The 25,977-nt window shown below is 55.8% G+C and overlaps 2 protein-coding genes across 4 annotated transcripts in view; one reads left to right on the top strand and one right to left on the bottom strand.

Annotated features, from left to right (window-relative positions):
* DCAF8 (DDB1 and CUL4 associated factor 8) overlaps nt 1-3,224 on the top strand; it is a 55,506-nt gene extending 52,282 nt beyond the window's left edge. For all 3 annotated transcript variants that reach the window (XM_048828351.2, XM_048828350.2, XM_048828352.2), the window contains exons 13-14: nt 1,235-1,351; nt 1,984-3,224. In XM_048828351.2, coding sequence (XP_048684308.2) covers nt 1,235-1,351; nt 1,984-2,097 — 231 coding nt within the window. In that variant the 3' untranslated portion in view covers nt 2,098-3,224. The remainder of the gene's footprint in view (nt 1-1,234; nt 1,352-1,983) is intronic.
* Nucleotides 3,225-7,201: 3,977 nt separating this feature from the next.
* PEA15 (proliferation and apoptosis adaptor protein 15) overlaps nt 7,202-25,977 on the bottom strand; it is a 45,339-nt gene continuing 26,563 nt past the window's right edge. Inside the window, exons 2-4 of the mRNA XM_048828356.2 lie at nt 17,261-17,436; nt 14,447-14,602; nt 7,202-13,665 (exon numbers count right to left, since the gene is read on the bottom strand). Of these exons, the coding sequence (XP_048684313.1) occupies nt 13,601-13,665; nt 14,447-14,602; nt 17,261-17,432 (393 nt within the window). The 5' untranslated portion in view covers nt 17,433-17,436 and the 3' untranslated portion in view covers nt 7,202-13,600. The remainder of the gene's footprint in view (nt 13,666-14,446; nt 14,603-17,260; nt 17,437-25,977) is intronic.

Below are 25,977 nucleotides of genomic sequence, written 5' to 3'. Positions count from 1 at the left end.
GCTGGCGCTAACTAGTGCTGTCTATGCCTCTGGGTGCCAGTGTGCTGCTTGCCTGACTCTTGGGATGAATTGTCATAAGAACGGCCCTACTGGGTCAGACTAATGGTCCATCTAGCCCAGTATCCAGTCTTCCAATAGTGGTCAAAGCCAGGTGCCCCAGAGGGAATGAACAGAACAGGTAATCATCAAGTGATCCATCCCCTGTCACTTTTGTAATCTCTTAAGTGATTCCTTTGCTTTCCAAATCACCATCTGCCCCGGCACCTGTTACATTAGGAGCTCTCAGTCCCTTTAGTCAGTATTGAGGGCGACAGCTAAGTAGCTACCAAGTCAGGTACCAGCAGGCAGCAGCACCTGGGCAGTGTTTGGATGGGAGATCTCCCAAAACTGCTGAGATGGCCTGAGTGGCTTTGGCGCTCTTCAGCATCCATGTATTGTGGGGGCTTCACTGTGGGAAGTGCAGTCGCTTAGGGGACAGGTAAAACCAAAGGGCCTGACCACGTTTGGTCACAGATCCCATCTTTGAGCTGAGCTCCTGGACTATGCATATCAGACGAGCTCCGTTCTATTCCCTACGTCTCCAGCGGTGTGTTTTCACTGCCAATCTAACCTGCCCTGTGCTGCTGACAACACCAAGGTGGAGCTCCTTGTGTGTCGTTGGTCTAATGCTGTGAAGGGCTTCAGGAGCTCTGACTGGAGAGCACTGTGATAATATCAGGGCCATGTCTGCTCGGGCCAGACTGCTTTTGCTTTTCAGTTGTTCTTGCCTTGCTGCCCTTATACTCTGCTGGGAGGGGGCTGGAGAAAGGAGCTAGGAAAGGAATTGTCCCGGGATAGCTGCACTTCTCTTGCCTCCCTGCCAAGCTTTATGAGTTGAGTTTGGAAGTGGAGTCCTCTGTCCAGCTGGTGCTGCTCTCCTAGCAGCAACCTAGGAGCTGCATGTGGATAGCATCCTCCGCCAGGGAGGGAGAGTCCCAGCCATAAGGCACTGCCTACTTGGATCCCAGCCGCAGCTTAGGTGGCACCCAAAGGACAGAGGCTGCTGGCTGCTCTCCTTCCCTGGCGTTGTTTTTCTGGATCACATTGCTCAAGCTGATGACTCCTGATGTTCTCTTGGTGGGTCGAACTCTGTCGCAGAATAAACAGGCTTGATCTGGTGCCAGAGCGATGGCAGGCAGTGACATCTCTGCACTGCAGCTGCTGTCTTGTCACTCTCTGGTGCTCTTGTTTCTAGGTGATCAAGAAGAACAAGCGGGAGCGAGATGAGGACAGCTTGCACCACACTGACCTGTTTGACAGCCACATGCTGTGGTTCCTCATGCACCATCTCCGACAGAGACGTCATCACAGGGTAGGTGTCTGTCCCGCTTGCCTGTGCCCCTCCTGCACCCCTTGGCTTTCTGGGGTGTCCTTGACCAACACTAACGAGGAAGGACCTGAGCATTTGCCAGCCCACATTGCCCTCCTGAGTCACCAGTACTATCCGTGTCTCGCTCCAGCTAGTGTGGAGCAGAGTCCAGAAGAACCAAGGTGGTTTCTGATATGGCTGATCCTCTCCCCTTTCCGATTAGCGTTCCCAGACTAACGCCCTTTTCTTGTACTCCACCATGAGTCTAGCCAGGATTCTGTTCCCAGGAGACTGGGTCTGAGTTTCCCAGCGTGTAACAGGTGGATGCCCTTTCTCTTGGAAGGTAGTGTAAGCTAGTGCCTAGCTCATAGGGCTGGGACTCCTAGGTTCTGTTCCTGGCTCAGCCATTAACTGTCTGAGGATGGGAAGGGCCAGACAGCTGGGACAGCCTCCTGTCGCTCATCTCCCCTGCAAACCTTTCCCCACTCATCTCCTCCTTGGCTTGTTTACACTTTGGGCTGCCCTCTGTAGGAGTTGCTGCAGGACTTGCTGTTTGCAAAGGGATCCGAGCTCTAGACTGAAGGGGCGGGGCCCGGTTGAAGGGGCGGGGCTGACATCCTGTTTGTTCTTGACAGCGCCGAAGAGAACCCGGAGCAACAGACGGTGACTCGGATGAGTCCCCCAGCTCCTCTGACACCTCGGACGATGAAGAGGAGGGTCCAGATCGGGTGCAGTGCATGCCTTCATGAGGCCACCGAGGACAGAGAACCCCTTGGAAGGATGGGGTGAAGGGAGGAGACAAAAAAAAAAAAATCTCTACTAACAAACACTTTCAGCTTTTTATTGGAATGTTAAGGAACCCCCAACTCCTCCTCCCCCCCATGGTCCCTGGGGTGACCAGCTCAGCAAGATTGCACTTTGGACTTGCCTTTGCTTTAGGGGCTTTAGGAGCCCTTGCCAGGAAGGGGAGGGGGCGGAGTGTCAGAGCAAGTGAGAGACAGAGCATTAGCCCCTGGTCTCCCCATGTGGAACTGCCTGGAGGAAGGGGGCCTGTGGAGAGGCCTGTGTTCTTTTGGTACTAGAAGATTTTTCCGGAGGAGGGTGCGCTTGGCTTCCATGCATGCCTCTTCTCAAGAGCTTCTCTTGAGCCTGCATTGAGTTGTTTTTCTTTTTTTTCCCTTCCTCTCAAGCTGTTGGTGTGGGCCTGAGAGGCATTCTGCAAGCTTGTGCTTTGAGGGGCACGGTCTCGTGCTTCTCTTGGTTTGGATTTTCCCCCACCTGAGAGATCTTTGACTCTGCTTCTCTCAAACTGGGGACTTTCCTCCCTTTCTGTGTTGGGTTCTCCCCCACCCCAGTGGTTCCTATGAAAGGAATATCTGATCTAGAACGTCTCCACAGAGCTTGTGTTTTGGATCACTCATGCAGAACCTGTTGTCATGCCTACTTCCTGCCCCAGCACAGGGGTGTTTGCAAAGAGATGCTTGCCTAGTTTGTACATATCAGTGATTTGCACTTGGTTTTGACCCCTTCTCCAGACCCTCTTGACAAATAAATAGATAGCTAGGGCCCAGATCTTGCTGTCCTTACCCTGGTAAGATTCCAGTGGAGGGGAGTTATTTGCCAGAGGAAGGGTGGTAGGATCAGCCTCTTAGTGGAGAGGGGAGTAAAGGAAGGTCCTTTAATTTTCTGTTACTTTTAAGAAAATCTATTGTTTTGGGAGCTGTGGCCAGGAGGTTCCCCATCACTGTTTAGAGGCCTAATTTTATATATATTAAACACCAAACAAACCAAACTGAACTTGGATGTTATCAAGTTAAAATTATTGTAAAAGTTTAAATATATATTATATATAAATGCAATAAAAAATTGAGCGAGAGCCGGAGGGGCCTGAGCTGCAGTGGTGGGGGGACGGGGACTGTCTGTCTGTGAGCGTCTCTTCCACACCACACTAGACTCAGCAGCTTGGAGCTTTTCCATGGCTGCCGCTCTTGGTTTCAGAGCAGGCTGTGCTCTCCTGTTGAGGTCAATGTTGTGGTCCTAGCTGGAGCAGGATTGGCCCGTTGTGCAGTGCTGGGCCCCTGCCCTGTGCCTCTACTTGTCTTGTAGCCGCTTGGAGAGCAATGTCCCCCTAAGGCCAGTTCCCCACCAGGCTGGGAGCAGAGCAGCCACGCGGCTTCAGCGGCCGGGAGATGCTTCTAGGCACCCAGCTGCCCTACGTCCTCTTAGTCGCATGTCTGTACGCACAGACCGGCCCCTGGGAGCTTGGTGCTCTCTTGGGTGGTAGACGCACCTTCTGCTCTCCTCCACCAGAGCAATGGATCCTTCCAACCCAGCTACTGTGTGCTACTTGGTTCTCCCCTGGCCCTGACCAGCGGGCAGAGCTCTGGGTGTTCGTATTTCTTTTTTGGACACCTGGTGCACCGGGGTGTGGGCAGACTCTACCTTGGGCTTCCTGCCCCTGCCACTTCCCTTCCCCTCCTTCTGGCTTTGCCAGGCTCTGCACCTGCCTGCCAGATAAAGGGCTTTGTCCGCTCCTGCAGGGGCAGAGTCTCTGTTTACCTGCTGGCATGGGGGCAGGGAAAGAGGGCACCTTTTTCCTTCTGCCCTGCATTTGCCAGTCCCTCTGAAAGCACTACGCATCTCCAGTGTGGGCAACGTCCTCTCCACAGGTCCTAGGGCTTCCCTGCTGTCTCACCATTTTCTGCTTTTATAATGTGTGAGGGCAGGGGAGCGTGGGGAGGCAGAAATAGCCCCCAAGGTTCCTGTGTCCCTGACTGGTAACCTACCCAGTGCCCCAAAAAGCAGGCTCCATGTCCCACTGCACTCTCTTCTCTTTCTCTCCCCTACCCCTCTCTAGCTGTCCATGACCCTGCCCTGCTCTCAGGCAAAAGGCTCCTGGGGTTGGCAGTGGACCCTACCCCCCTCTGTTCTCACAGCCTGAAACCCCCTTTCCTAGGCTAGTCCTCACTTCCCTTGACACTTCACTAGCACTGACAGGGAATGGGGTTCCTGGCTCCTCTGTCTGCATGCAGCATGGGTAATATATGGTCTCTCTGCTCTTCAGTGCCCAAATGTCAGCCATGCCCCCAGCCCCCTCTCGGCATCTCTTGTACCACCCTGGCTGGCCCTGTTCACTCCTATCTCGCCCAAGTCCCCTCCCCTCTCTCCGGGCTCAGTTCCCCCCTCTACCAGGGGGCAGGCTTGATGCAGGTTGGGCAAGTGATTGGGGCTCAGCCAGCTGCTGCTTGCACTTCAGACACGCTCCTCCCCTTACCTTACCTAGGGGCCCCCAGCCTGGGGTGGGGGCGGTGTGTGTTGGGTCTGGCACGTAGCTTCTGCCGTTCCTACCTTCCTGGCTTCTTCCCCACCCCTCTGCAGTGGCAGGGCTGGGTGCTTTACCCTGTCAGTGAATTTAGCCTGGGAGCTGGGGCACATGACTTATGAGGAGAGGCTGAGGAAAATGGGCTTGTTTAGTTTGCAGAAGAGAAGTGAGAGCAGCCCTCAACTACCTGAAGGGGGGTTCCAAAGAGGATGGAGCTCAGCTGTTCTCAGAGGTGGCAGATGACAGAACAAGGAGCAATGGTCTCAAGTTGCAGTGGGGGAGGTTTAGGTTGGATATTAAGAAACGCTATTTCACTAGGAGGGTGGGGAAGCACTGGAATGGGTTGCCTAGGGAGGTGGTGGAATCTCCATCCTTAGAGGTTTTTAAGGCCTGGCTTGACAAAGCCCTGGCTGGGATGATTTAGTTGGGGTTGGACTATGATTGGAAATATGGGGAAACTGAGGCACAAGCAGGTGTTGACCCGTGTTATTGCCATGTCCAGTGGTGCTCTAGGGCTCTGCTGCTAGAACCAGAAATTAATTCCTGCTCCCAGCCACCCACTGCCCCAGCTTGAACCTGCAGCCCTGAAACATGTTACTGGGGTGTTATACCTCCCACCACTGCTCCCCTAAATAACTCTCAGTGCTGGGGGCTGGCTGCTTGGTTCTCAGGTCTGCTCCTGCCTGTGAGTTAATGGGCTGCTGGAGCTGTGGGCCTGTGGTCCCAGCTGGGGGCATGGTTACATCTATAAACCCTGCCCTTGCCTCTGCTGGGCTGGGGGTGCTGCCTATTGCCTCGGTCGCAGGGGGCTCCCTTTAGCTTGAGCCCACTCTTCTTAGCCTGTAAGAGACAGGCCCTGCCCCCAGAGAGCTCCCCTGGGGCAGGTAGTGCCCGGCCCTGAGCCCTTTTGGGGGCATCCTAATCGTGCTATGAATCCGAGGGCCGTGGGAGCTGTGTGGCTACTGTGCCTTGTTCCAGACACAGCCTCCGCTGCCTTTCCCTTGGCACGTCCCTGGTGCCTTTCAGCTTTGTCCCTTTGCCTCCTGCTGCAGCCATCCCTCCTCCTTCCTGCTCTGGTTTTGCTTGGGTGGCTGTTTTGTCCTAGTTCCTTTGATTTGCTAAACAGCAGGAGCGTCTCCTGGGAATGCAGCTCTGCTGGGTCATCCTGCACCAGCACTCCCCTGCCCAAGGAGAGCTCTGGAAGGCAGCCCGGCCTCAGGGGAGGGACAGGGCTGATCCGCTTGCCAGGTGCTGCAGGGACTTGCAAAACCCAAGCACACAACACAGATGGGAAGAGTTACAGACGCTAGAGACGGGGAAAGGCCTGTTTCATAGGAACCTCTGGAACTACCTGCCCCAGGATGCCACAGGGATCCAATGTCCACACAGTGGGTCCCCTGGTTCTCTGGGTAATGAGACCACCTGTATGCACATCAGCCAGGATGCTGGGCTGAGGAGTTCATTAGGCAGCTGGGAGAGGCTCAGCGTTACTGTGTATGGGGCGTAACCTCACTGCCCATTGACTCTCCCCTTTCATTATTGCACCCTGTCCTGGAGGCACCATGTGAGATCCAGGCCCCATTGGGCCTGCACAGACACCCAGAGAGAGAGCCAGTCCCTGCCCCAGCTGAGCTCAAGGCCCCCTCAGGCTGGGCCCTGCTTGGGCACAGAGTGTGAACGATTACTTGCCCCGAAGAGGACTCGAGAGGGCTGGGAGGAGCCCCAGGGTGAGGCAGTGACTGTCCCAAGATCAACCTGCATCTCAGCAGTGTGTCACCACCCACTCAGGCTTGTGCTCACCCCACTGCCTCAGGGGACAGTGCCATCTGATTAGGGGTCTGGAATGGCTTCTGTCCAGGGAGAGGTTGAAAAGACTGGGCCTGTCAAGTTGGAAAAGAGACAACCAAGTCGGGGGTATGAGAGAGGGCTATAAAATCATGCCTGGTGCCAAGAAAGCGAACAAGGGCGTGTTAGTTACCCCTTCACCTAACACACAAATCAGAGGTCACCTGCTGAAATTAACAGGCCGCAGGTTTAAAACAAAGAAAAGGAAGTATTTCCTCACGCAACGCACTGTCAACCTGTGGAACTCCTTGCCAGGGGATAGTGTGAAAAAGTAAAATGGGGGTCAAAAAAGAATTAGGCCACTTCCTGGCAGAGAGGTCCATCAATGGCTGTTAGCCAAGGATGCAACCTCTGCTCTGATTGTCCCTAAACCTCGGACAGCCAGAAGCTGGGACAGAAGGACGGGATGGATCACTGGGTAATTGCCCTGATCTGTTCATTCCCTCAGAAGCCTCTGGCAGCAGCACTGTCAGAGACCGGAGCTACATGTCCCATCGGGCTGTAGGGCCGGTGGTATGTTCTGTTAAGTGGGACGTGTGAGAGTGGAGTAGCTAGACACATGGGCAGAGCCAGTTTGCAAGCTACCAAATTAACAGGAGCAGCAAAGCCCCCACTCCCCCGGTGAATCCCCTGGCTGGGCCCATGGGAAAGGCAGCAGTGGTCTCACACACACACATGCACCATAGTCAAGACAAAACATTTTTATTTGATCATTAGCACAATGACTGTTTGTACATCAGATTTGGATGGACAATGCAAAGCGGACTCTGAGTTTCATTCGGCTTTTGAACCATTGGCTCTAGTTCCTGGCTGTATTTTTGAGCGGTGGCTGCAGTCAGGGGCGAGGAGCTCTGCTGGAAGGTGGGGGGCACGTTAAAACAATCAGTGCACATAAGGAAGAAAAATCAAAACCGCAACCTCACAGACGCATCGTTATTCACTTTTTAGGATGCCCGCGCTGCCCCCTGCTGGTCCCAGGGCCAGGCTTCTGCCCTTTGGGCTGCAGCTACCTCCATGCCTGCATGGGCCCATTCAGCTGGCCTAGCTGTAAGGGGGTGGGGGCGCAGCTCCTTGGGGGTCAGATCACTGGGACCACTCCAGCATGGCAGGATCTGCTCTCCTCACCCCCGGCTGCATTCCCACTGTGAAGGATGGGACTGGGCTGTGGAGTAAAATGCCACTGAGCATGGCAGAATCTGGCCCCAACCTCATGCCAGGGCCACATTTGGTGCTCCCTGCAAGCTCGTCACACCAGCACCTCTGGACAGGAATCTGGCCAGAGAGGAGCTTCTGCAAAAAGAGTTAGTCCCTTAGAAATGCTGGGCCAGCCCATCTCCTTCCTGGGGGGAAAGCAGGGCCAGCCAGCGCCTCCGTGAGCAGCTGTTCTGCTAAGCCCAAAAGTAGCTGGATGGGTTTTGTGGCTGGGTTGCTGGGGGGTGAGGGGGTGTTCCTGGAAATGGCTGTCAGGTAGCTGGAGTTAAGGCAGGTTCCAGGTCTGAACAGTCAGGGTTGGGTGTCTCCTTTAAGAGGCGCAGGTGTCTTTAAGGCAGGTTTGTTGCTGCAACAGGGAGAGGGATGGGTGTGCAGGGGGAGTGGGGCAAATCCAGCATAACGTGCAAGCCCTAGTGAGACTATGCCAGCGTCAGGCCACTGGGGAATCCAGGCAAACACCCCCCCACCAAGTCCCCCAGCCAGAAATTTCAACAGACATTTTAAAAAACATTTTACAAAAGAGTTGTTATTTTGCGTTAAATCCAAGACCTGGTTCTAGTAATACTGTTTATTTTAGCAAAAAAACCCCCCCAAAACCTTCCTCCTCCTCCATCACTAGTCCTGGTGTGTTTTTTTATGGCAAAATAAGTTAACACTAAACAACAATAAGGAAACACTCAACATTATAGTTACTATACATATATTTATAATATATATGTACACACAGTTAGCACGGTCTGAGCATTAGAGGCGGAGGGGGAGAGCTGGCAGAAAGCAATCAATAGCAACCCAATCCCCTTCTGTGGACCTTGTCCCCTTAGCCCAGCTGGGCTCCTCTGAGCCTCCTATGCCCCATCTGAGACGACTCAGTGCCAGGCGGGCAGCGCAGGGTGAAATGCCAGACCCACTGCAGGACATCTGACCCTGCCCTGACTGCTCAGGGCAGGGCGCCCCCCATGGGGTGACACTGGGCAACACTTTCTGGGAGTAAGAGCCCAAGAGAACACCAGGGTTTGTCTATATTCAGCAGTCTTGATAAAGAATACTAATTACAGCTGAGATTCAACCAGTAATCAGGCTCCCAGAGGAGTGAGGCTCCCTTAGGGAGATCCTTAAAGGGGAAAAGCAAGGCTGGTATTTAGCACCTGCCCCCTGGATGGGGGAGAGGGGAATTAGAAACAGCAGCTGACCGTGTCTTGCGTGATATGAAAGTTTCAAGGCTTCTTCCTAAACACTGCTAGGAAAAGCAGGAACCTAGCACCCCCAAGTTTGTTGCACTCATCAGCTGGTAGGTTTGGGAGCAGCCACTCCATCCTTTTGTTCCCTTTTGTTTTAATTAATACTGGTTAGCAGAGGGCAGGTATTCGGGCCTGAGTGCTCCTTTATACTGAGGTCCCTTTACAGCATAACTGAGAAGTCAGACCCCCCAACAGGGTGGTGCGTTAACACCATTTATTAACCCTTATGCACCCAATCATCCCCATGTCACAGATGGGGAAACTGAGGCACAGAACAGGACTTGCTTGAGCTTAGTGTCAGTGGTTGGACTTGAACCCTCAACCTCTTGACTCCCAGTCTGTTGCCTTGCCATGCAAAGAGTCCACTGCTAAGCTGGGCCCTTCTGCCAGCTCTCTCCCTCCCCCGTGCCCCACGGGGTGCAGCTCTCCCGCAGCCGGAGACCAGGAATGAGAGGGAACCAACATGGAGTTTGCACTATGGCCATATCCCCAGCCTCCGAGTCACAATGGCAAAGCCGCCACCAACCAGCCTCGCTTCCTGGGGAGCGGCAAAGTTTTGCCTCGGATGGGCCAGCGCTCTGCCCAGTGCCGTTAAACAGAAAATAAATACCGGCCGGTTTGCCTCTGCAGGGTGACGCCAGCTCAGGCTAAGGGGAAGCAGATGAAGGTGAGAAAGAAAGGAGGCATGGGGAGGCCCTGTGGGGAACAGGCCTTCCTGCAGTGCCGTAAGGAATAGCGATGCAGGCCTATGACACACACACACCCACGCTGGGCAGGGGCACACTAAGGCAGACACAGATCTGGCTAACAGGCAAGATGCACACTGCGGATTTTAGCTTTTATTAAATAAAATATATTAACATAAATTCTTTTCAATCGGTCACCCAGAAGACCGTATTGATTTCGCACGTGTCTGGCTCCCTCCTCTCCCAGGGGCTGCTAGTTACCAGCCAGCTGTTAGCATGAATCACGCCTCACCTGGCCACTCGAATCTGAGCTTCCCCTGCACGCTCTCCACACTGAGTTTATAAGCCATGGTGCTGAGTGCCTAAGGTGCTGGGTGCCATTAGTGTGTGCTGAGCTAAGGGCGTGCAGGCAGCTCAGATGGCAATGGGATCCGATCCAGTTCAGAGGAAGATTCTATGCAAAGATCAACCCCCCCCACACTCCACTCCTTATGCCTGATTAAGTGCAGCTGGTGTAAACCAGCAGCAATTTGAATGGGCCTCTGCCAATTTAGCCCAGATGAGGACGTTGCACAGCTGTAGGCATTAGGGAACAGAAACATCCAGAGGGGTCTCCACGCACTGAAGGGAAGAGGGAGTCCACACAGAAGAACCTTTTGGCTCTGGGATCCATTCCACAACCACTCTCCCCGGCCCCTCTAGACACTCAACGTTTTCCTTGCCCTAGTTTGAAAAGCATCTGGATATTTTGTGCTTTAAATAAAGGGTTTTGTTCTCCCACCCCACCCCAAGCAGCTCCTCCCCCCACCACTCAGCCCCCAGTGCAGGCCGGGTTGGGGGTGCTGTGCAAGAGCCACCATTTCTCTGATTGGCGGGGAGGGGCAGTTTCCCCTGGGAATTGTCACCATTTTGGGTGCAAATTTTAGCTCTATTTGCAACGTAAACCGAGTTGGGCTCTGGGAGATTTTTGCGCCCAAATAGGAATCGTGTCTTGTGGCTGAGGCACAAGTCGGATTTGCTGGCAAAATGGGCTCTATTCTATTTTAGAAAGTGGTGCGTTGTCAGGGCCACTCCCCCCCACACACTTCTGAGACCTTGGCCATGTTTCCTGACTCTAGACTCAGCCTGGAAACCTGAAGAACCTTGACTGCAAACTCTCTGTCAGTTTCAACTAGTCAATTTCAATTGCTATTTGTAATTAAACCCACTGGGGCTTTACCAGCAGCTCAGGCTTCTAGCCACAACCCACTGCCAATGCACAAGGATCCTGGCCTCCCTCCAGCACGGGGGTGGGAGGCTTGGGGTTGGGGAACAATCTCCAGCTCGGAAGCAGGAAGGAAAGGAAGCTGGTCCCCACTCCCTGCCTCAGGCTGTAGGTTCCCAAGTGCAGCTCCCAAGTGATAGCTCCGCTCCTATGAAGGGGGAGCCCCCAGGGAGGTCACTTGGCTTTGCCTTCTCCCCTGGCACTAGGGGAGCGTTCGGCACTCCCAGGAGAGGGTGGAACATCATGACGGCTGCCCCAGAGGGCACTGGATCTTGGTGGCTGCCCCAGCCCCATATCACGACAGCTGATCACATCATGAGTGTGGACTCCCAGTTACGATGCATGGGCTCACCTGCTAGCCCTACACGCTCAGGGCTTCGTCCCCTGAAGTGCTGAGCACCCTCAACTCCTTCAAGTCCTTAGGAGATAAGGGCAGCTCAGCATCCCAGGACAGAGTGGGCCCAAAGGGCCACACTAGAGGTACCCAGGGCAGCTCAGCACTTGTCAGGGTCAGCTGGCTAATGGGGAAAGGGGTGTTTGGGGGCAGGTTTAGTGTTGGGGTCCCAAATGGAGAAGGACCCCAAAGCCTGGGAGCCAGGCTGCTCCTCCCTCCAGTGGCCCCTGCTGTCTGGAATCTCCCCCCTGCCCCCGCCCCTGGCCCTGAGCAGCTGCTGCCCCCGGCCATTTGCAAAGTGGAAGGAACTTTGGCTGAACATTCCAGAACCTTCAGGCCACCAATGTTCCGTCCAGCAAAGGGGTGCGGGGCACGGGCAGTGCCACCCCCACCAGCAGGGGGTGATGAAGAGCAGCCGCCCGGCTGGAAAGGAAGGCCTGGTGGAGTGAGCAGGGAGGGCGTGGTGAGTTTCCATCCATGATATGGAGGAAAGGCACAGAGTCAAGAGCGGATAAACGGGGTCACGGCAAAGGCCTCCTCCCCCCCAAAACACACACCCCCGTACCCCCCCTCTCCCTCCCTCCCCGGCACTCATAGCTGCTGTGAACAAAATACAGATACAAGCACTGACGCAGGGTGACCCTGAGCAAACAGAGCTGGGGGAGACCCCAATGGAACATCCCCCTCCGAGGGCCCATGTGCTCAGGTCCCGCTGCCTTTTGTTGGCACCCCCAGAAACAAAGCAAACTGGTACCAGCTGAGCTGGGGCATCTCCTGCCCTCCCCCCCTTCCCAACTCTTAGGGGACCCCATCCTCTCTCCATCTGGGACCCTGATCTGTCAGCCACATGGCTGGTACCCACATGGGACTGGCCAGCTCCAGCTCCCTTCGCAGCCTCATTCACAGGGCCCACCTCCCAGCCCTGTGACGAGGGGTGGGGAGAAATAATGGGGGAGGCGAGGGGCTACATGTGCAAAATTCACAAGCACATGTAGTTGTGGGTAGGTCTGTGTGTGCGCAAAGGCACAAGTGTGTGCATATGTGACTGCACAAGTGTGCAAATGCAAGAGGGCGTGTGCTTGGGTGTGCGAGCACGAGCGTGTGTGCACGAGTGTGTGTGTTCACGAGTGTGCCTGTGGCTGTGGGCACAAAGGGTGCTTTTTTGCCAGCACGTGTGCACAAAACCCCAGGAGAGTCTGTGGGTGTGCTCTGGGGGCGGACTGACTGGAGAGAGGATGGGGAGCTGACACTGATGGGGTGGGGGCTGGTATTTCTACCCAATACCCCTGCCCCAACCTAGGCCCTGGGCTTTACCCAGGTCTGGATTCCCTACCCTGACCCCAGGGCTGTCCCTCACCCACCGTGGGGACCCTTCCTCAGCTGTGATTGGGAGGGGCCTGGCAGCTCCTTCGCATGGTTTCTGGGAGGGCGCCTGCCCGTGCTGGGCTCCTCGGTGCAGGGAGTGGGGAGGGTGCTCACAAGCTGGGCCCAGGCCCCGGGGATTGGACACAACGCTCCAGTCCCTTCCCCCCTGCTGCGGCACGGCCTCCCCGGATGCTTTTGGGGCACGGGTCCTGGAACAGTTGAAGGGCCTGATCCTGAGAGGGACTAGAGCTGCGGGGGGAGGGGCTGCTGGGCCCGTGGGACAGCTCCCCCCGGTCACACCAACTGGGTGAGTCTGCTCTCCCCAAGCCCTGCCCCGTCAACCCACAGCTCCCATCACACCAGAGCCCTTTAACCGTGCTGGCCCCGCCCTTTGCTTCACAGTGAGTTACCCGCTTGGGGACCCCACTGCCCCCCCCGCTCTCCCTCCATTCCTACTTTCCCTGCCGCCTCGCTCTCTCTTTTCCTTCCTCGGCTTGCTCCGGGTTCTCCTCTGGGGGATGTTCCCTTCGGATCCAGCCCCATCTCCCCTAACAAGGGGGCATGCATGAGTCGAGTGCAAACCCGGCCTGGGGGAGTGGGAGGCATGGATCTCTGCTTGCATAGGAATGTCCGCCCCCCCCGCCCCCCATCCCACCCCGACCCAAGCAGCCCAGCCCCTCTCCCGGGGCTCATCGGTATCAGCCCTCCCATCCCAAAGGCCAGACACATGCTGGGGAGGGGGGGCATTAAGACTGTGTTAGTGGCCAAAGCTCTCCCCCCACCATTGGGTGGCAGAAGGTGAGGAGTGGCGGGGGAGGGGGGGCAAGCCGGGCTGGCGGGGTGGGGATGACGGTGTCAGAGCGGGGGGGGGGGGGGGGAGTGGTGGGTCTGGCAGCCGACCCCTTCTTCCTCCTCCACCCCCCCACTCAGGCTTTCTTGGGCGGGGGGGCCAGTTTGATGATCTCTTCTTCCGAGGGCTGCCGGATGATGTCTGCAGAGAGACAGGGGAGGAGAGTGAATGCGGGTGCTGGGGGGGAGGATTTCCTCATTGCCCCCCCCCCCCAACATTTAACCCATAGGCTGGCCTGCCATGGGCTCTGTAGGACTGTGAGAGACGTAACCCCTGGTGGCATCCCACGCAGCCGCTAAAGGCCTCTTGCGGCTGCTGGCTAAGAGGCTGCCATGCACGCCGGCAGGGGCGGCAGTCCCAGGAGCGGGGTTCCAGGCCTGGGGCCCTGCTCGGTTCTGGACACGTCCTGGGGTTGAGCGCCGGCAGGTGGCTCCGTGCCCCTGAAACAAGTGGGGGCTCAGACTGGGGAACCCCAGGAATGGCCCCTTCCTCCGCCGCCCATAGACCCACGTGGGGCTCTCCGCGGAAATCGCACAGGGAGGAAAGATGCATCCTTGTGACCCCGCTGCAGCCAAGGGGCTAGTGCCAGGCAGGTCCCTTGCTGCCCTGTGGGACTGTTCGGGTCTGTCACACCAGCTGGGACAGCAGCCCCCGCCTGGCTGGGTCGCCCAGCCCCAGCCAGGTCCAGGGGAAGAGTTAAATCTGGGCAGTGGAAGGGAGGGCCCATCCCCTAGCCCAGTGCTCGGGTTCCCAGGTCCAGGCTAAGTGCCCCTGGGAGAGGGGCGGCCTGGCCGTCTGGATCCTTACTGGGAGGTCTAGTCCTCCTTCAGCAAGGTCACTCAGCCCCCCACCCTCCCCCGGGGTCTTGTGTCCCATGGGTGGGGGATGGTCTTGCCCTAGCGTGTGTAGGGGGGGCTCTGACCTTTGTACTTCTTGGCGCTGGGGATGCGGGTCAGCTTGGTGTCCACCTCGTCCTCCTCGGATATCTTCAGCACCTGGGTGCGGTATGCCACCACCACGGTCAGCAGGTCCGGGCGCCGCGAGATCTCAAAGATGTGCTCGATGTACGAGAGGTTGTCTGTGTGGGCACAGCATGGGGGTGAGAGCCCAGCGGGGATGGGGGGGGTGAAAGCCTGGCGGGGGGGGGGGGGGGGGAGAAGGGGTGAGAGCCCAGCAGGGGCGGGGGAGGGAGGGCGAGAGTCTTCCCCACGTGCACACGGGTGCAACTGGCTCCCCCAAACCCAAAATCGGGGACCGAGACCCAGAGGTGGGGGAGGGAGCCCAACGCCCAGCTGAGCCAGAGAGCAGCTGTGGCAGCCGCTCTCTACTCAGGGTCCCGCACACAGGGAGGATGCGGGTCCCGCACACACGCAGGGACCAGACCAGACGCTGCCTCGAACAGAGCCGGAGCCAGAGCCCCGAGGGCCGGCATGACCGCCCCGGGCTGGGGGGTCAGACCCCAAACAGTGTGTGAGCCCAGCCGGGGGTCATGTTGTCCCATCCCCTCACACCCAGCGCCTCGGCTCACCGCACTGAACCCACCCCGTGTACTGTGCGTGTGGGCACAGGCCGGTCATGTCTCCTCCCGCTCGGGAGGCAGGTTGCACTGACCTGAGTTTCCTTTAACAATGAGACAGGAGATGCTGTGCTTTCCCCGGGAGTGGGAGAGAAAAGCCACAAGCGCTCAGCATGGGCACCAGCGGAGCTGTGGGGGCGGCGGGAGGCCAGGGCTGGGCTAGCAGCGGGCTTGAGGGATTGAGGGGCATCGGTAGAGCTGTGAGCGTGGTGGTGGGGGGAGGGGGGAGACCAGGGCTGGGCTAGCAGGGGGCTGCGGGTCAGGATTATGGGGCACCAGCAGAGCTGTGGGGGGAGCCCAGGGCTGGGATAGCAGGGAGCTGTGGGTCGGGATTGAAGAGCATTGGCAAATCCCCTCTCTGACTGGGACTGCAGGGAGCCAGAAAGAAAACGACCCAGAGGGGCTGATATTCTGAGCCCAGCAACAAGGGCCTTGGCAGCTGTTCTCTCTCTCATCTGAAAGACGGCAGCACCTCCTGCAGCGCAGCACCCACCAAGCTGCTGTGCCTCAGTTTCCCCATCTGTATAATGGGGACACCATCACCCTTCCCTTGGGAAACTGAAATCACTCAGGTTTGTGCTGCGTTTTGCCTCACTGCAAACAATCCCAGCCCTGCCTAGCACTTCACGTCTCTTTCTGGGCTGAGCTCACTTGGAATTTCATGGCTGCCTGGGGGATGGCTCCTCCTGCTCCAAACGCCCAGGCTCCTCTTGCCCGAGCTACAGGAGAATCCCCACTGGCACCTTGTCGTACAGAGCCTACGCTCAGCTCTGCATCCAGGCTGCAGTGATAACTAGCCAGCTCCTCACAATGCAAAGCCTGCAGGAAGGGGACTGACCCCCCTCAGACAGACAGGGAAGGGGCTCAGTCTGTCGGTGCTTGGTGTGCATGCTCTCCTCTGCACCCTGGGGAGCAGAGCCTCCCCCCCTTCAGATGCACACACACACGCCATGTACCACTTTCACCTCCCTGTAACACATCTCATGTCTCCTGGCTGGGCCTGCTGAGTCACTGTCTTTCCTGGGAACTGGGACAGGCTGTTCCCAAGGCTGCTGGGCTGGGCTGCTTTCACCTTCAGGTCTCCCTGGGTGGGGAAGGAGGGCTGGTGGAGACCCTGGGGCAGGGGCTGGCAATCTGCTTCCTGGGGTGATGCAGCTGGTATTCTCCCTGCAGCTGCTGCAAAGCGCCATGTGGATGCAGGGGCCACCTCACAGACACAGAGCTCCTGAGATCAGCCCGTGGCTGGTGTGAATTGGCCATTTCCACCAGGAGCTGATGTGCCGGCCCCCACAAAGGGCTGTCCCAGCATGCACTGGGCTCCATATGGGTTCCCAGGGTGTTGGGTGGGTCATGTCACTTTGCTCAAAAGCCCCAGTGAGGAACTGGGTGGGACACCTCCATTAGCCCCCCTTGCACATGGATGGGAGCCCTCCTTCGTCTGCAAGCTGCAATGTGGGTGATCCTTTGGCAGGTGGGTGTTGCCCTATAAAAGATGTCATTAAAGGTCCCATGGCACGGGGGGGGGAGAAACCCAGGTGTCCTGGCCCCACTCTGAGAGGGGAGAATCAGATCGTGGTTTCAGTTGTTCAGGGAACTATTTTTCACTCCCAGACCTGAACTCTTGTGCTGCGTTGGTGAAACAAACTGCCAGGTCCCACCCCAGAAGTGGCTGCATCTCAGTGCTGGGCCAGGGGATCCATGCATGTGAGCTGCAACCCTTGGACAAAGGAATGAGCTATGGAAATATCCATCCTCACCAGCCATTCGCTGAGGGCGGGCTCCAGCCCCAGGGCATAAAATACCCCCGAGCCGTCCCTCAGAGAGAGAGAGAGAGATACAGGGGAGTGGGCATTGATGGAGAGGGACGGATCACTGAGGCATCCATCCATCCATCAGATCTATCTGTCCTTCCATCCCCAGCTTCTATCAACAGGGACCCAGCCACTGGGACAAAGCCCTCAAGAGGAGTGGACCAAACAATAACCGTGTTGGGCAGCACGGACACTGGGTCAGGGAGTCAAAGCTCACCAAGCAGCCTGCTGGGCGGCCCGTGGTCCAGGATCAGGGGTCAGGCACGAGGGGCGTGAGCAGAACTGTGTGTGGTGGCAGCACAGGGCTGGGCTAGCGGGACTGAGCGGCGTGAGCCGTGCACACGCTCACCTTTGTCCAGCTTGTTGTGCTTCTCCAGGAAGCTGAACCAGTCTTTGCTTGTGGTGATCTCCTCGTGCTTCTCACTGGGGATGTCCTCCTTGCAGGCCGACTTCAGCTGGTCCAGGTCCTCGTTGGTGATGTTCTCCGCCAGCTCCTCCAGCAGGCTGCAATACTCCGCCATCCCGCTGCAGGGGGAGCACACGGACAGCAGCCCGGTTAGACCCAGTCCCGGCAGGCCAGGGTCTCCACCAGCCCTCCTCCGAGCCAAGAGCCACCTCACCTTGCCAATGCCACCCGGGTGCAGCCAGCTGGGAGGGGTTTCAGCCCAGTGCCCCGGGCAATGAATTTGGGGTGGTCTAGGCCCAGGTCCCACGTGTCCACATCAGAAACGCCATTGGCCCAGCTAACCCCTGACCCCAGATACATTAACACTGTCACTGGGATCTACCACTTGGAAGTGCCTAGGGGCTGAGACAAGGGCCCCACTGTGCCAGGTGCTGTACAGACTCAGTCCCTGCCCCAGACAATCTGAACAGAGAAAACAGACATAGGGACTTCCCTAGGTCACCTCAGGACACCCAGCCCAGTGCCTCCCTCCCTCTCAACTCCACGGCACTTCTCTGGTGCAGAGGGGACCAAGGACCCACTGGGCCACAGAGACTGAGCCCCCAATTCTGCTCTAGACAGGTTCCTTCTGACAGGCCTGCTGGTGGGGGCGGCATGGGGGGAGGGCAAGTCTCTGGGGACTCGGCCCAGGATCAGGCCCACAGACCATAAGGCTCCTGTCCTCGCGCAGCTGCCTTTAAAAATGAAACCCTTGGCGGAAAGATTCAGCAGCTCCGTGCCGGGAGCCGGCAGCGCCAGGGTAGGGAGCGTCCGGGCTGCAATGATGAGGGAGGGCAGGGATAGCAGCCCCCGCCCGCTGACCTGGCCTCTCCCCCCCCCCCCCCCCGAAACCTGCCATGGGGATTGAGACACTCCCCCCCCTACACCCCGTATGGTGCTTTGAGATCGGCGGGGGTGGGGTGGGGGTTCTGGGTAAGGCAACAAACAGGGAGCCCAGCTTGCTCAGTCACTTCGCTCCAGCTTTTCAGACACAGCCTCTGACTCCGTGTGCCCCTGCACTGCTGAGTGCTCGACATGAGCCCCTGCTACAGATGGGGAAACTGAGGCACGAAGGGGGTTGGGATTTCCCCCGACTTGCCTTAAAATAATGGCAGAGCTGGGAACTTACCCCTAAGCCCATCCCCTGGGTGATGCCGGCCCCCCCTGCAGACAGTGCTAAGCATACGCAGTGCTAGCCAAGTCCCTGCACTGACCATCTATAGGGCTTCCTCTGAGCCTGCGAGAACCCCAAGGCCTGTCCGTGCCCAATGGCCCCCACACAGAACCCCTCCAGGTTCAATTCCACCTGCTCCGAGCAGGGGGCGCGTGAAGGAGGCTTCCAAGGACCTAGGTACAGACACAGCAAGCAGGAAGAGGGGAGCAGGTGGGCAAAATTGAGCTGCCTAGGGGGCAGGGGAACAGGGCTGGGAGGCAAGGTGTGCTTCACCCAGGAGATGGCAGGGCCAAAGCCCTTCTATACTGAGGTGTATTCCGTGCCCCACCCCCCCCAGCCGACCCCCACTTCTACAACAGCCTTCTACTGCCGTACAGCCGGAGGAGCAACTACAATGGCGGAGGCCTGTGCTTTGGGGGTTTGGTTCCTGCTTGGTGTACTAGGCCTGCAATGCTGGGGGCCCAGGCTCTGTGTTGCTAAGGGACCCGCTCTCCAGCAAGGGAACAGACTGGATCCAGTCATGGTGCGGTCTCTGGGAGGTTGCAGAAAACGTCTGATTGGTTGAACCCCTTGGGTTTTGTCTCTGTGTCCAACACCAACTGGGGGATGCTTGGAGCCTGGGGATACTCCTCTGATGGCAGTGAAGAGATCAGGACTGCTCCCCTTAGAGAGGGGATGTGATAAAACCCTGAATGGGATTGAGAAGGGAGATCCAGGGCTGCTGTTCTCCCTGTTTCAAAACAGAGAACGAGAGACAGTCACTGACATAGGAAAGGGGGAAATTCACAAGTGATCAGAGGAAATGCTTTTTCACAGAACCGGTGATTAGCCTGTTCCAATGGGATGTGCTGAAAGGTGAAAGATCAGACTGGAGGGAGGTTACCAATGGAGTCCCTCAAGCATCAATGTTGGGACCGATCTGAGTCCATATTTTTACGAATGACCTTGCAGGAGCGTGCTAATGAAATCTGCTGATGATTCAAGGAGGGGAGGCATCGCCCATACAGAGGAGGGCCGGAATATTATACAAGAATTGTTAGATCATTTTGGAGACAGGAGTGACACAAATGGGATGAAATTCAATTGTACCAAGTGCAAAGTCATGTACTTTGGGCCTCATGATAATAATTTCTGCTACAAGCTGGCGGCTTATCAGTTGGAAGCGACAGAGAAGGAGAGAGAATTAAGTTTAGAATTTAGAGAATGAAAGGAGGGTAATATAATTAATGCCAATCAACATGGGTTTATGAAATATAGATCCTGTCAGACTAACGTGATATCTGTTTTTGATGAGATTACATGTTTTGTTGATAAAGGTAAACAGTGTTGTTGTAATATACTTAGACTTCTGCAAAGTGTTTGACGTGATCCCACATTACATTTTGATTAAAAATCTAGAACGATATAGAATTAACACTGCAGTCAGTAAATGGATTAAAAGCTGGCTAAATGATTAGTCTCAAAATGTAACTGTAAATGGGGAATCATCATCAAGTGGGTGAGTTTTCAGAGGGCTCCTGCAGTTCTTGGCCCTACCCTATTTAACATTTGTATCAATAAAATCATGCCTGATAAAGTTTGCAGCTGACACAAAAATTGAAGTGGTAAATAATGAAGAGGACAGGTCACTGTCACAGCGCAATCTGGAGCGCTTGATAAACTGGGCGTAAGCAAACAAAATGCATTTAATAAATGCAAGGATACATCTAGAAAGAGTGTAACCGTACTTACAGGATGGGGGACACTACCTTGGGAAGCAGTGCTAAAAAAGATTTGGGGATTGTGGTGGATAATCAGCTGAACGTGAGCTCCCACTGTGATGTTGTGGCCAAAAGAGCTAATGCGATCATTGGATGCATAAACACGGGAATCTCGAGTAGGAGCAGAGAGGTTATTGTACCTCTGTGTCTGGCACTAGTGTGACTGTTGCTGAGATCCTGTGTCCAGTTCTGGTGCCCACAGTTCACAAAGGATGTTGATAAATTGGAGAGGGCTCAGAGAAGAGCCATGGGAACGATTAAAGGATTAGAAAACCTGCCTGAGAGTGACAGATGCAAGGAGCTCGATCTATTTAGCTTAACAAAGAGAAGGTTACGTGGTGATTTGATCACAGCCTGAAAGTACCTACACTGGGAACAAATATTTAATAGCGGGCTTTTCAGTCTAGCAGAGAAAAGTCTAACACGATCCAATGGCTAGAAGATGAAGTGGGACAAATTCAGACTGGAAACGTGGCATGCATTTTTAACAGTGGGGATAATTAACTACTGGAACAACATAGCAAGGGTTGGTGCATTCTCAGGAGAGAGAGAGAGAGAGAGAGAAGTATTAGGGCCAGTGTACAAGGTGCAGGGGAGACCTCCTTTGGAATACTGTGTCCAGTTCTGGCCACCCATGTTCAAGAAAGATGAATTTGACCTGGACAGGTGCAGAGCAGAGCTGCTAGGAGGGACAGGGGAATGGAGGCCTGTCTCGGAGAGGTTTCAGAGTAGCAGCCGTGTTCGGCTGTGTTCGCAAAAAGAAAAGGAGGACTTGTGGCACCTTAGAGACTAACCCATTTATTTGAGCATGAGCTCAAATAAAGCTCATGCTCAAATAAAGCTCATGCTCAAATAAATTGGTTAGTCTCTGAGGTGCCACAAGTCCTCCTGTTCTTTTTGTCTAGGAGAGGAGACTGGAAGAGTTGGGCTTTCTTAGCAAAAAGAAAGCTGAGATGGGCTATGATCGCTCTCTCTAAATACACCGGGGGGTTAATACCAGGGGAGGAGAAGAGCTTTTAGGCTAAAGGACAATGTTGGCATAAGAACAAATGAATATAAACTGAGGAACAAATTCAGGCTGGTAATTAAAAGACTGTTTCTAACCCTCAAAAGAGGGAGGCTCTGGAACAGCCTCTCCTAGGAGTTGGGGGCTGGGAGCAAACAATTAACTTTAAGAGAGAGTGGGATAAATTTATGAGTGTGATTGTACGATGGGGTTGCTTGCGATGGTGGGTGGCAGGGCTCAGCAGCCATGGGCCTCACTTCTGGTTCATGTCTTCTATCCCTAAAAGCGCATGCTTCAGGGTTTCAGCTGGCTGCCTCCAGGGGTCAGGAAGGGATTCTCCCATCCCTGCTGCCCCCACAATGTATTCTCTGTTTGTTTTTTATATCTCCTTCCTCTGAAGCATCAGGGATGGCCACAGCTGGGAACAGGACACTGGATGGGGAGAGCCAGGGCTCTGGGATGGCATCCAGCATTCTCTCTCTCAGGTGCTTGGTTGGCTGGTTCTCACTCACCTGCTCAGGGTCTTACTGATCACCATACATGGGGTCAGGAAGGAACTTTCCCTCAGCTCAGATCAGCAGTGACCTTGCGGGTGGGTGTCTAAATTTGGTTGTTGGGTGTGGGTGCTGATGAGGTTGGCAGCCTGTGCTATGGAGGTCGGACTGGATGATCTGGTGGTCTCTTCTGACCTTAAACTCTATGGTGTTAGTAGTGGGATCCATTCAGAGACCAGAGACTTTGTGGCTAACCCCTGTCTCTGTGATTGGACTGATATAAAATTCCCCGCAGCCAGAGCTCTAAAGGCAAGGAATGGTCTCTCATGGGGGGGGGGGGGGGGGGCGAGGGGTAAGATGTCCCCTTGGTCACAGGTTGTTGGTGGGCAGCCACTGGGCAGTATTTTCCAGATATTGCCCTTGGTAACAGGATCAATGCGAGGCAGACACGCTTGGTGTGTAATGAAAAGGAAAACAAGATCCCGAGAGATTTCTGAGCCAGCAGCTGGACCCTCCTTAGCTCTGTCATCTCCCCTTCAGCAATTTCAGCAGACACCAACCGGTCTTTCTTATGCACAAGATTAAAGGGCAGGTTTGACAGGTCTGCCACCCGCCCACGCAGCTCACTCTGAGCACCATGGCCCTTTGGGTGCAGACTCCAGCAAAGTTTTGGGAGCAGTGGGCTGTCAGGCAGCTCGTATAGCAGGCCTATGTGATAAGCATGTGTACAAGTAGAGATGTCTAGCGCTGTAGGTTTGTCTCTGTAGGTGTTTGCCTATGGATACAAGTGTGTGCACCTGTGGATAGCTGCCTGGCAGCTGAGCATGCCCAGAGGGCATAGGAAGATCAGTTTTCTCCAAATCCAATAACAGCCACTCCTGGAGCTTTCTATCCTAAAGCAGGAAGTTCGGGGCTGCTGGATTCCCCATGGTTCTGAACCTATTCCATTGATCTTTCCTTGGCCCCAACGAACTCCCCTAATAACCCCCACCCGAGCTCGACATTGCTTCCAGGTAGGCACAGACCCCTGAGGGGTCTGTTATCTCCAGCCTGAGGCACAGGTTAGAGATTAGAGTTCAAATCCCGGGGCTTGCTCTGGGATCCACCCAGAGATGTGGGGCCTGGAGCCCAAACAATCCCCACACATAAATGCGTGGGCAATTTTCACTAGTGGGCATGGGGTGTTTTCACCAGTGGCAATGGCTTTCCTGGCAAATGTGGCCAGAGCCCAGGGTTTTACTGCTGCTGAGTTTTGTTCCAGGAGGCAGAAATCTGCCAATTCCATGGGGAAAATGTCACTGGTTTTGTCATCCAGATGAAACTGCCCAGCAGGAGCTGGGGGAGGCGTGGGGGGGGAGGGTGAGCACGAGTATGTGTGCGTGTGTGCCTGTACACACACCGAGGAAGGGTTTGTTCATTTTCAACAACGGAGGGAAGGGTTGGAATGAACTGCCCCTCCCCTGCATTCTTGCTCTCTCTCATTATTCTGCTACCCTGTTATTTCTGCTCCAATCCAGCCATTAATGACCTAGGGATCTGGGGGAATGGCCGGATTTTCAGACAGTTTTGGGCAGATTAAGGCGAGGCACCGAACCAGCGACCTGAATAAGAAAGACGCCCCCGCTGATAACCACGCCATGTGGTGACACTTGTTCCTAGCTGGGAGGCTGCTCAGCAGGGAGGAGATGCCAGGGCTGGTGACCAGACCCAGGCATTCATGTTCCCAAGCAGCAACACACGGAGCCCATGGCAGACACTGGAGTTCTCCCAGCTTGCTCACACACCCCACTGCACACACTCATGCACACCTACACTGCTATTTTAAGGGATACGCCAAGCCCTGCACACTCACTAACTCCCCCCCACAATCATACCCATTCCATAGCCCTGTCAAATCACACTCACACCCCGGCACAATCACACCCATTCCCGCAGCCCTGTCAAATCACACTCGCACCCCAGCAGAATCACACCCATTCCCACAGCCCTGTCAAATCACACTCACACCCTGGGTCAATCACCCAGTCTCACAGCCCTGTCAAATCACACTTACACCCCACCACAATCACACCCATTCCCACAGCCCTGTTAAATCACACTCACACCGTGGCACAATCACGCTCATACCCCTACTCACTTACACTCATACCCCCCATCAGTACATGACACACATTCCTACACAATTATTCTCCAGCACACAACTCTGCAAAATTCCACACACTCACACACCCCTACACAATGACATACACACGGTAGACACCATCACTCTGATGCACTCCTCTTCTGAGTTCAGACACAGACCCCCCCCCCCCCAAACTCGCTCAAACACACACCCAGCACAATGACACAAAGCCCAAGTGGGCGCACACCCAGAGCAAACAGCATCATTCTGCTCTCCCTAGCCCGTCACTCCCCTGCACACACACCCTGACACAGTGACATGCACCCTCCACAGTCGCACGCTCATACCACGCCACAGTCACTCAGCGTGTGCGCGCACATATGTCCACGCGCACACACACAGCACAGCGAGCCCACTCGGGCTGTGGCATCCGTGGGATCGGGCCGGCTGGGCTGCGACTCAGGTGACGCTCATTGGTTCTGACAGAGATGGGAGCTGCACAGAGCAAAGTGCTGGAGACGCCGCGACACACACAATCATGTCACACTTCACTGCACACTCACCCCTGTCCACAGGCGCCTCCCCTCCCAGAGTGCTGAGCACCCCAGCTGCCTATGCAGAGAGACACAGGGATGAACCGATTCTGCCCAAGCACTCACACCTACCCTGATACCCCCAACACCCCACCGTCTATTGACACCCCCCAAAGGCAACGTATCCTGGCACGCCCAACACACCCACACACAAAACCATCTACCGACAGCCCCCACGGATAAGAGCCCCCAGACAGAAAGACAGAGACACGCTCCGTCTAATACCCCCGAAGACATATCCCGACACCCGCAGCACACACAGACGTACTGACACTCCCCAGTACACACACATCACATCTGATGCCCCCCCGGAGTAGAATGAGACCAACACCCCCCGCCTCGTGACAACCCCACCGCACACAGGTATTTATGGAACTGTGTCTGGCTCCTTCCCCTGCACCCAGGCATGCTGCCCCCCAGCCTCATCCCTCTCCCTTTCCAGCCCCGTGGGGCCACAAAGACATCGGCCGAGCGAGGGGTGTTCAAAGCGGGGCGGGGAGGGCAAGAGAGGAGTATGAGTTAGGGGGAGAGATGAAAAGGGTTAAATCCACCCCGTTGGGCAATGGCAGAGGGGGAGAAGAGTCTTCAGAGCCCTGACAGCGAGTCCCCCAGGGGAAGGGTGGGGAGCCCTGTCGCTCCATGACAAGAGAACAGATCTGGCTGCAGGGTATAGACCCCCCAAGGGGGGCCACTGGGAGTTCTGGGCTGCTGGGGAAGTCTGTAGGGGTGACCTCATGCTGGGCTCTGGGCGTGGGAGGAGATGGGACCTAAGGGGGCTTCCCCAGGCCTGAGATCTGGCAACAGGGCACAACATCGCCCCAGAGCCCAGCCCCTCCACCACCCCCCCCCCCCCGCGCTGAGCCACCTCGTTTCCTCTTGGTTGCCCTGGAAACAACTGCCATCCACCATGACGGTAAAGACGGTCGCCATGGCAACCACTATTTCTTTCACTTAATGTTTTCTTCTTTCTCTCCTTCTCCCCCGGGCAGCACCCCACCCCCCCCAATCCCACACACCTGGTGCCTGGTGAAACATGTGGGGAGAGGAGAGCGGGGATTAGTTCTGTCAGGGTCCAGCTTGTCTCTGACCTTTCCTGATGGAAAGGGAGCAGGGAGCCCAGCAGCTAGCCAGCCTGGCATGGGGGCAAAGTGGGACTCCATCCATCCATCCATCCCCAGAATCCATCTGTCTGCCACAGAATCTGTGTGTCAATCCATACGTCTGTCCACGGTATCGATCCATCCATTGTAACCAGCCAGCGATCACCTATCACGGGATGGAATCTATCCATCACGTCTGGCCACCAGTATCCAATGCCCCAATATCCATTCCTCCATCTCCAGAAACTACCCCTCCCTTCCTCCATCCCCGCATCGTTCTCTGGGATCCATCCAACTCCTTCATCTCTCTAACGTCTCCCTCCATCCCCATGTCTCTGGGGCTGCGGTTTTTTTAGCACTCTCACCCTGGTC

This window comes from Caretta caretta, chromosome 24 (genome assembly GCF_965140235.1).
Source record: "Caretta caretta isolate rCarCar2 chromosome 24, rCarCar1.hap1, whole genome shotgun sequence".
Lineage (NCBI taxonomy): Eukaryota > Metazoa > Chordata > Testudines > Cheloniidae > Caretta > Caretta caretta.
The sequence above is the reverse complement of the archived record's forward strand: the minus strand, read 5'-3'. Positions and strand labels throughout refer to the sequence as shown.